This window comes from Drosophila ananassae (genome assembly GCF_017639315.1).
Source record: "Drosophila ananassae strain 14024-0371.13 chromosome 4 unlocalized genomic scaffold, ASM1763931v2 tig00000054, whole genome shotgun sequence".
Lineage (NCBI taxonomy): Eukaryota > Metazoa > Arthropoda > Insecta > Diptera > Drosophilidae > Drosophila > Drosophila ananassae.
Genome location: NW_025319037.1, coordinates 6,554,181 through 6,565,367, shown reverse-complemented (window position 1 = coordinate 6,565,367; position 11,187 = coordinate 6,554,181). Strand labels below are relative to the sequence as shown.

Below are 11,187 nucleotides of genomic sequence, written 5' to 3'. Positions count from 1 at the left end.
GGAGCAATTACACGGACGAACGGCGAACAATTTTTTTTTGGGAGCCTAATTTGGCAAATCAGTGCTGTCGCTGTTTTCGAGTAAGTAAACTAAATTTTGGCAAAATGGCTTGTAGTGAAAAGATTTAGTGGTTATTTAGTGGTGTAGTGTAGTTCGGGTATAACCAAATTCTCTCTTGGTTAATTTCTGGTGGGGAATTAAAGCGAATGAAAGTTGCGAGCATCAAAAGGGGCAACAGCCCCACAGCAACACACATAACAACCCAAAGTCATGGAAGTCGGCGATTTTCATCATATACGCACCGTTGACGCCAAATCGGCGCCACCCAGCAGCACCGTTTTCGACGAACGTCTAGACCGCATCGAGCAACAAATCAACGCGCTGTTCAAAAACCGTTACCGCAAGAACAGTTCATCCACACTAACGGATCGCAATAGCGTCCCGACTTCAGGCTTGTGTTGGTACCACAGCAAATTTGGCAACGCCGCCAGGAAATGTCGCCAACCGTGCTCGTTTTCATCCGAACCAAAAAACTAAAACAGTCTTCGGATTCGGCGGACAAATTCGAAAAAGACCACAACACAATTGCCCGCCTCGCAATCAACGACAATTACTCCAAAACTCAATTTCTCATCGACACCGGCGCCGACATTTCAGTGATGCCACCCTGCAGAATCGCAAAAACTATGCTCACTCCAAAGCTTCTTTTCGCCGCCAATGGTACGAAGATACAAACCTATGGAGAAAAACGCATAACATTGTCGCTGGGATTGGGACGAAACTTCGTTTGGACCTTCGTATTAGCTGACGTCAACTGCGCTATCATTGGAGCCGATTTCCTTCAACATTCCCCGTCCGATTTCCTCGTCGATATGAAACGACGCAAACTCATCGATCGAGCTACGCTGCACGAATCAACATGTCACGCGTCTCAACGTAAAATCAACGCGATTTTATCCTACGACACGAGCAACCAATACGCTAGGTATGCTTCCAGCAGAGCCCGAAGTAACGCACATCATCTCGACTAACGGCCCGTCTACTCACGCCCGCGCCCGACGACTAACGCCCGACAAACTCAAAGCCGCACAAACTGAGTTCTCCTACCTCATCGAAAAAGGAATATGTCGCCCCTCAAAAAGCCACTGGTCCAGTCCATTACACCTGGTAAAGAAAGCAAACGGAGAGTAGCGACCATGCGGCGACTACAGAGCACTAAACAACGTAACAGTGCCGGATCGATATCCTATTCCGTACATACTGGATGTAACAAGCATCCTACACGGTAAAAAGATATTTTCAAAAATCGACCAGCAAAAAGCATATCACCAGATCCCTGTCGAACCGCAAGATATTCCCAAAACAGCAACATTCGGCTTACGCAACGCAGCGCAAACTTTTCAGCGTCACATAAACATCGTAATGCCGGATCTCGACTTTGTTTTTCTGATCTCGACGACATCAACGACTCGACGGATCTCGACGACATTCTGATCGCTTCAGAATCCGAGAAGCAGCACGAGACGCACCTCCGCACGATCCTTGACCGCCTTCGAAAACACATCTCACCGTGAACTTCTAGAAGTGCCCAATTCGGTAAATCACAACTTACGTTCCTGGGACATGACATCAGCCAGCACGGTTTGAAACCATCCGAAGCCAAAGTGGAAGCCATTCGACATTTTAAAAACCGCTTATAGCTAAAGATTTAAAAAAGTTTCTGGGTATAATCAACTTCTATCGGCCGTTTATCCCACCTGCTGCTGATAACCAACATATACTCCAGACGCTAATCCAAGGCAATAAAAAGAACGAGAAAACCCCGATACTCTGGTCTACAGAAGCCGACCACGCATTCGACGCCTGCAAGAACGAGCTTGCAAACGCTACGTTGCTGAACTACATGGCACCTAACTCGCAATTAACACTAACCACCGCTGCCTCCGATGACGCCATGGGTGCCGTGTTACATCAGATTGACAACGAGCAGACGCAACTACTGCGTTTCTTCTCCAAGAAATTGACACCGACGCAAAAGAAGTACAGCACCTACGATAGAGAACTAACTGCCATCTATCAGGCCATTTTGGACTTCAAGTTTGCATTGGAGGACAGAAACTTTATTATTTTCACCGACCACAAGTCGCTGATGTACGCTTTCAATCAAAACAGCGAGAAAGCATCAGTACCGATATCCGGCACTTCACAGGAGAGGAAAACAACGTGGCTGATCTTCTCTCATGCATCGAAGCCATCAAACACATCGACTTCGACAAGATGGCACTGGAACAGGAAAATGACGACGAACTACAATCGCTACTCAATTCTGATCCAGAAAATACCATCTCACTGACCAAATTATCCCTTTCAGGCTCAAACAAGCAATTGTACTGCCACGTCGCCAATAACCAGATACGCCCGTTCGTGCCCAGATGTTTACGCCAAACCGTGGTTCAAGCCCTGCATTCGCTGAGCCATCCAGGAGTTAAGGCGACGAATAAATTGGTCGGCAAACACTATGTTTGGCCCCACATGGCGAAGGATGTGGCCAAAATCGTACGCTCTTACATCCCGTTCCAAAATCCAACGATACACAAAATCGCCACTGGGAGAGTATTCCGCCAGCGACGCCCGTTTCGAACACATCAACATCGACATCGTTGGCCCACTGCCATCATCGAACGGATACCGATACTGCCTCACGTGTATCGATCGCTTCTCCAGATGGCCCGCAGCAATCCCCTTAGTCGATATCACAGCACAATCTGTGGCCAACGCACTGATTTCGGGCTGGTTCGCTCTGTACGGAATCCCTCTCCACATCACAACGGATTTCGGCCGACAATTTGAGTCCACACTATTCCAAGAGCTCGCCAAAATTTGCGGTTTTAAGCACCTGCGCACGACGGCGTACCACCCACAAGCCAACGGGATGATCATTACACACTGGCACAGAACATTAAAAGCTGCCTTAAAATGTGCCGATCCTATTAACTGGAGCAGTTCCCTGCACTTAATCCTCCTAGGCCTACGTACAACAGTTAAAAGCGACATCGGGCTGAGCCCAGCTGAAATGGTTTATGGCACCGCTCTACGTGTCCCTGGCGGATTTTTTACACCAAACACACAAAAACATACCGAGTCTGAGTTCGCCGAGGCTCTTCAAAAAACCATATCTCAGCTACCAACCACTAAGCCAGTGCACCATCATACACCGCAGGAATTTGTGCACCCGGATTTAAACCATTGTACCCACGTCTTCGTCAGAGTGGATCGAGTCAAAACCCCTCTGGAAGCAAACTGCGAGGGTCCGTTCGAAGTGCTAGCAAAGCACGACAAGTACTTTACGCTCAAAGGATAAAGGACAAAAGGCAACAAGATGTCTATCGACAGACTTCAACCGGCATACATCTTCCAAAACGAATCTCCTCCGACTCAAGAGAAAACGACAGCGCCAACTGCCCAGCCAGCCGAGCAGTTATCAAGATCAGGACGACGAGTCAGATTCCCAGCAAATTATCTTTCGTAACTGGAACTCTAGGAGGGGGGTACTGTGGCAACCCTAAGTGCTTACCATAGCACAATCGAACTCGATATCTCACGAGAGTATCGATATCGCTGGAGGCCATCTCTAGAAACACAACATTTTCTGCGCCTCACGACATCGACAGCCTCATCCGCAGCTAGCAACGCTTTTGTTATTTTTCATTAGTTCTAAGCAAATATATAGTGAATAAACGAACATTAAAGAATAAAGAATCATCAAACTAATTGATCAACTATCTGTCTACTGAATTGGGAACGACCCTACGTTGGACACCTATATCATCATAAATATTTATCAATACATGGCGACCCTGCGATATCAATACAATGTATTCGCCGCACCGCTCACTCCAACGCCGCGTGCCCCGATTCCAACGGGATCCCTGGCGGTCTCTGCTTGGCCTCCACTTGCCCTTGCCTTTTCCAGCTCCGACTCGAGACGTGTGATCCTTTCCATTAGGGCCGCCACTTTTACAGTCGTGGAGTCCGTAATCTGCCCCGTTGCTTCGGGCTGCAGATTACTTGCCGCTTTTCTGGCGGCTGTTCCACTTTGCTTCGGAGTCTGTGGCCGCTGCCGATCACCAGCCACACTCGCAGAGCTGGCCGGGGTGCAAGTTGCTGTGGCCGCGGTGGTCGCAGTTGCGGGAACACCCGAGGCTTCCAGCCTGGGGCTCCGCCGGGGCGAATGCTTCGTGGGCATCATCTCGCAGAGTGCGAATAAAAGATAATGTCGCCGCTTGGCCGATCACGAGGAATGCCTTCAAACAAACACTCTAGTGCTGAACAATAGTTGGAGTTCGGTTCGTTTTATTCTGAAAGAACTAAATCCGGTACTTAGCTATTACAGTTACTTAGTTGGCTAACATACCGCAGTTTCTCTTCCCTCTTCTTGTGATGGCGCAAATCGGTCTAATTGATCCGCCAAAATATTGTTTATCTTTTTACCCGATTTAGTGAGACCGAACAACATAAACTGAAATCCCACAGCTTTTGCTACATACAATACTGTTTGAACATGACTAACTATCGATAGCCCTAATCCGTTCCGCGACACTGATCTTTTACGAAGCAAAGAAGTAATCATCCACATTTTTAAAAGTAAAGGAAAATTCCTCTAAGGCATGAGTAGTGCCAAAAAGGAAGTTGTTTGCTCATTGAGATTTTGGACCTTTAATGACTTTAATCGAAATGACTTTCCAGATGATCTTTAATCCAAATAATATCACGAAATTAATTACTTTTAGAACGTTATAATATTGTTTATTTATGGGCGCATATAAAGTGCAGTGAGACAAAAGCTCCAATTTATAATGCGTGTGCTCAGAGATAGAGGGCAAGAGTGAGCTCGCCTTAGAACATAGGCTGAGCGAAAGCTCGCTAGTCTTCTGCTTAAGATAAAGCCCGTTGAAACCGAGCGGCCGATAAGAGTCGCCTTGCGACCAACAATAGCGATAAGATAAAAAAAAGATGAGAAAAACTATAACTACATATACTTTAGTAATCTAATCTATGCCGTGATTGCTGCCTGTGAAAGGAGAAGTCCTTCTCTAATTCTTGTATATTTATATTGCATTTAGTTTAAAATATATCTCTACTGCCCTTAACTTACTTTCAACGAATTGTGAAAAACCGATATGTGTAAGCTAATTAAGTTAATTTGTAGTAGTAGTTGTTTTTCCCTCGCTGATGACGATGTCTTCAGATGCGGGAGGTGAATGTTGTCCCTGGGGGTTGCCTAGGGGGTTCTTCCTTCTGGCGGTAAGTTATGGTGGGAGTTACTAACTCCGTTGCTACTGCCCTTAAGGCCAGGTATCCAATTTGACAAATGAATTGACTTTAACGGCTTTGCCGGAGTATTAATGAAACACTTCTTTATTGGATGAAGCTCAGATATAAACTGAAACTTAAAGCTAACAAAATATATTTCACAGCGGCCACGCAAATATGCAGTGTTCGCCGGCTATGTATGGGCATCCGGCCTGACGCTGTGTCAGCAGTTTGGCCAGAGCGAACTCTTAAGTAATCGGACATTGCCGTTGCGCGGATAACTTCAGTTAACTACTCCCCCTTCAAGAATGGGGCCGCCCTCGGCCGACCCTATTTGGGCAATCATCTCCTTTAGTTGGGCCGCGGTTCTTCGAGCCTAAGTGACCCGCCGATAGGCCAGGCTGATGGAAATCAAAGCGCAGCATATTGCTCCCGCTATGAACACCATCTGATATAATTGATGGTGGTTGATCTTCTCCCCGAACTTCTTAATGTGTTCCAGGTTACGTTCACTCAACCGGTGGAGGTAAGGAAGACAAAACATTACTGGCCGCTGGCCACTCCTGGAGCCCTCTTCTAGGTCGTCCCTTCTAGGGAAAGCACTGCGCTAATGCCGTATGCTGAGGTATCTGTCGTTAAATCAAATGCCTTTTTATAATCGCGGTACCTGAGGATGACATCCTCAGAGGCCAGGATGTTACTGAACCCAAAAAGTTAACGCTTTTTTGAAGAAGACCGATTTCTGCGCTGACACTCTCATGTTGGCGTCATGCAGGCTTTTTAGAACCCAGTCTTCTTGCCGTATGTGGGCGTTTTGTCAATCTGCTCTCGCAGTATGTCATCGATGGTTCTTTGGAAGATGCTGGCAGCATTCCTCAACCCGAATGGCAGTCGGCGAAACTCGAATTTTCCCCCGTTTACGGAAAAGGAAGTTTTTTCACGGTCACGTTCTGCCAGTGTAATTTGGTGGTAGCCAGACTTCAAATCGAGCGTTGTGAAGTATTTGGCCTTGCCTAAATTTGAAAATACTTTTCTGACTGAAGGTGGTGCGCTGGAGCAGTCCACTTCAGTAAAATTTACGTTAGGGCATGCTTGGAATTCTAGCTTTTCTACTTCGGAGCCCCATTTGAGGTGGCCGGAAGCTAGGCAAAGCGATGCCCCTGCCTTTTTTAACAGGTCAAGACCGATGATCAAAGGAGGACAAATCTGGTAAGATGAAGACCGTAGCCTTCAAGTTGAATAGTGATATGAAGCATTTTTTCGTGATTGTGGTAACACCATGGATAGAATATACCGAAAACGGCGAATCTACTGGGCGGACGCCTTTCAACCCTTCGTATGGGTGGATGAAATTTTTTGACACGGCCGTGTCTATTAAAAGCTTCATTTCTAGCCCCGCTACTCTTCGCCTGATGATGGGTAGCAGGGACCCTTAAAAAATTAATGCCGTCTGAATCATATGGCGTCGTCGTGAATTTCTTGAGCCGCGTTTGAAGCTGCGGCGGTATATTCGTCTGCGCCCTTCACGACGTGGTTAACCCTCTGCCTTTTGTATGGGCCCGATCGATCGGACTCGGCCGGTTTCCTTTTGGAGGTATGCCGGGGCTTGAGATGGCTTAAGCATCTTGGTCAGTGATGGGTCAATGTCCATGGGTTCGGTGGTGCCTCCACTGTGTGGGGCAGAGTGCACTTGCGCCTTGTGTTGCTTGGTGTAGTACGGATTTTTGCCAGTGCTTGACTGGGCATTATCCAGCGCAGGAGCCTGTCGGTGTTCTTGCTTTTTTTTATATTGTTTTTTATCCTTGTCTTTCTGGCATCTGGCAAACGAAGCCGCGAAGGAACATCTCTTGTGGTTAGATTCTACTTCTTGTGACAAAGCGAGGGTTGAAGGCATATCTTTCGGCTTTGCCGAAAAAAGGACCTCCGTAAGGCTGCGCTTGAGTCCCGAGATAAATACTCAAAGTGCCTCATCTCGGAATTTGTCACACTTTTGCCGCCGAGGCTTCGTACGACATGGTGGTTTTGTTGGTAAGCAAAGTGAGTTTTTTCTCGACCTCGTCATAGTGTTGCAGGAGGGTCATATTTCCCTGCCTGAGAGTACCCATTTCTTGCTCGATTACGTGAATCTGACGCTTATCACTGTACGTAAAGTCGAGTCGATTTAGGCAGGCACTTGACGGCATCCAGGGGCTCGTCACATTTGACGTTATCTCTAATTTCTATATTGCGTTGACCTGTTCGGTCAGCTATTGTATAGCCAGGCGCAGTTTGTTTTCCCTACGTTGGCTTTCGATATTGGCTTCTTAAACGGCATGTTGAACGGCCGCCTGTATAGTGGATGTCATTTGTTTTATGCTGAAAGCCATGTTCGCGTGTGTGAGTGCCCTAGCGTTTGCGCTTTTTGGGGTGGAAAATCTGGGCGGTCAGAAATCAGAATCACTGGAGAATTGCCTTGTGCTCCTATACCGTTGGAAGAGATTTCTCATGTGGAGCTGTAGCTATGTATAAAATCGCTCAAAAAAAATTAATTCATGCTCGAATGGTATGCCCACAGAGGCAAGTGGGTGGGTGAGGGGGCGCAGGGGCTGAGCTGTCGCTTAAGTTATATGTGCGGGCTCGTCGAACTGCGCTATTGCTTTGCCAAGTAGAGGCAAGGTGAGGGGTACGCGGGGACTGAGCCTCCGTTATGACAAACAAAGAAAAATAAAAAAAACAAGGGGCCACACACTGCAAGTAGTTGTTTGTCCCCCGCTGATGACGATGTCTTCAGATGCGGGAGGTGAATGTTGTCCCTGGCGGTTGCCTAAGGGGTTCTTCCTTCTGGCGGTAAGTTATGGTGGGAGTTACTAACTCCGTTGCTACTGCCCTTAAGGCCAGATAACCAATTTGACCAATGAATTGACTTTAACGGCTGGGCCGGAGTATTAATGAAAGACTTCTTTATTGGATGAAGCTCAGATATAAACTGAAACTTAAAGCTAACAAAATATACTTCACAGCGGCCACGCAAATATGCAGTGTTCGCCGGCTATGTATGGGCATCCGGCCAGACGCTGTGTCAGCAGTTTGGCCAGAGAGAGCTCTTCGGTAATCGGTCATTGTCGTTGCGCGGTTAACTTCAGTTAACTTGTAAGCCTCTAAAAATATTATCGATTATATTATTTACGAATTGAATCTTGAGTAGATTATTGTCGCAAACTACCATTCTTATTTTGTGTATGACAATATCTTATAGAATAAGTACCTGAAACATAGCAGCCAATCCGTTGGAGAGTGTAATGATAAGAGTTTCAGCGATAGTATCATGGGAACTCCATGCAAGCACAAGTTTCACAGAGCCTGTCTGTTAGAATGGGTTGAAACAAATGATACCTGTCCAAATTTTAGGCAAAGCTGTCCTCGAGCGTTGATGATAGATAGACAATATACTCCTTCTGAGCGCAGAATGCCGAGTAACATAAAGACCGACAGGAATCTAACCCAATAAATTTTAAAACCATTTCAAGATCTCATATGAACACCTGATCACAGATTTCAAACAACTCTAATACGAATAATCAGCGAACTAAAGTAGGTAGCTCAACCCCAGACGCGAGACCGTTCAGGTTTGGATCTCTAGGGAACACACCTCTATGCAAGAGGAACGTATTCTGCACATTATATGCAGCTCAATGGAAAGCTATAGAGCAAGAATGGAAGCCCCAATTGGTGACTAAATAACAACTATTAGGAACTTGAACATATTCTCAGGTGAGGTTTTTGGACATTAGATCAGCTGAAAAAAAAATTTCTATGATTGCCTTAAGCCAAGGCGAATTTTCTATAGTTGCGGTTTGCTTAATACGTACAAACCGAGCGGCTCAAAATTCAATGCGAATTCGGAAAACCAGGGACCGACTCCGAAGAGGGATGTCTGCCAGTAGCCTCGGACCTCTTCCAGTATCCCCAGTCCACAGACCAGAAATTTTCTGGACCATTTTCTACATTTTATAGACCGCGTAAGCCTTTCCACTTCCGTCTCAAAAAATACTAGCAATGTAGAAAAGAATTAATTAATAATCCGCTGGAAGACCAAGATCGTCTCAGCGAATTTTTGGGACAAAAAGAAGAACTTGCGGAACGTTACCATTTCGTCAATAAAATGAAAGAGGCAAGATATACGACCATTTTCATATTTACTCAATTTTCCGTTTTCGGAAAGAAATTTTATGCCTTGCTAGACCTAGCTAAGATACCTTCCCCAACTATATAACACGGCTACCTGTTTAAAACAAAAATGGCTTTTGTTTATGTTAATAGTAAGTCATGCCTTACGTAATTGGGTGGCTACTTCGGATAGGTGTAACAAGTGGGATTCAAAGCTATCCGATAGTATCAACAAGTCGTCTAAATAAACTCCTTTTTTCTGCTTTAGATTGTACAGACGTTCTGCTTTAGATTGTACAGAATCATCAGATCCATTGACCTACACTTTGTTTGGGGTGCGTTCGTCGATTGATTGTACGTATGTGATTGGCTGATGTGGAGCTGCACCTTAAAGAAAGTTTAATGACACCGGATACGGACTGTGACTATTTTATTATTTTTATTTCTGATGATCCTAAATGAGAGCCCTAATCAAAAAGAAACTGGGCCAATCATTTTACTTGCTGGAGGACATGAATGGCAAGAAAATAGGTAAATATCATAGGTAAATATACTTGGTAATGGTGCTAGTGTGCTCCTAGTGTTATCCAGTTTTAATGGGTGTTTTCCCTCGATTTAAACTGTAGGGAAAGGATGTGTAGCGTGCCCCTTATTTCCAAAATGAAAAAAAACTTTTTAGGCAGGCCAATATTTCTTTCCTTTACTGTATTCATTGGATAGATGGAAACAAAATTGCACGGATATATGCAAAGCTCACCCACCTATTCATGAACGGGCCAAAGTAGGTAAGAAAACATACGAATCCTTCGTTAGATAGGGGAGCTTTACTACAGCATGGAAATGACTGCACAGATGCTCTTAGCATCTATTCCATTCTGATCAGCAAAGAAGAAGCCATACATTTTTAAAAGTGAAGGACAATTTCTCTAAGACAAGTGTAATGCGGAAATTTGGAAACGATTATGATTGTAATCGTGTGGTAGAATTAAGGTGAGACACAATAGATACGATGAGACACACGAAATCAGTTAAAATCACTTACTGCATCGTAGTGACCCAATTTTGACCTTTCCCTGGATTGTTGATAAAGTTCTGTAACAACAAGCAGTAGGGAAAAGGAAAATGTGGGTGATCATAAGCCATAAGAACTAAATAGTGTCGGTGCAGCCTAAATTTTTTGGCTTAAGGGAGCAGCCAGCAATGCAGTTGAACGCGATTCTATCGAATTTTCTATATTATTTGTGTGAGCCTGAATAGGACCAATATAGCCAAGTCAGTACTATGATCCAGCTTAAAGTATACCCCCACTCATTCAGTTTGAAGAACCATACCCTTGCCTGCGAGCATGCGTATCAGAATTTTCGGTAGTTTAGAATTATGCAACCAAATTTACAATTTTATTATAAATGATTATCACTATGTTACTATTACTAACACTGTTTACTATATCTCAGTACAGATAACATATTTTTTCAAACCACGGATTGTACATTGCGAGTCAACGATGCAGTTGTGAAAGCAGCCGTTGGCGTAATAGTTGTGGGACTGGTTGTCAAAAAATGCCAGTATTGGGCAGTTTTGCTGTTCCGGGTGGATAGTTTAATTGGAAATTCATCGGACATTCGATTCCAAAATTCAATTTCAAATATTCTAATAAGCAAGAAAGGAAATCTAACTTCGGGCGCTGCCGGAGTTTATATAATCATGCAGTTCGGTAGCAGTTAGGTT

General features: G+C 45.0%; 1 protein-coding gene across 1 annotated transcript; it reads left to right on the top strand.

Moving 5' to 3' along the window:
- Nucleotides 1-215: 215 nt before the first annotated feature.
- Nucleotides 216-1,031, top strand: LOC123257744. Its single transcript, XM_044717681.1, has one exon. The coding sequence runs from the start codon at nt 495-497 to the stop codon at nt 1,029-1,031; it is 537 nt and encodes a 178-aa protein (XP_044573616.1). The 5' UTR covers nt 216-494.
- The last annotated feature ends 10,156 nt before the right edge of the window (nt 1,032-11,187 follow it).

What these genes read in the sequence shown, in the direction of transcription:
- LOC123257744 (XM_044717681.1), top strand. Translation starts at nt 495, where the DNA reads ATGTCGCCAACCGTGCTCGTTTTCATCCGAACCAAAAAACTAAAACAG.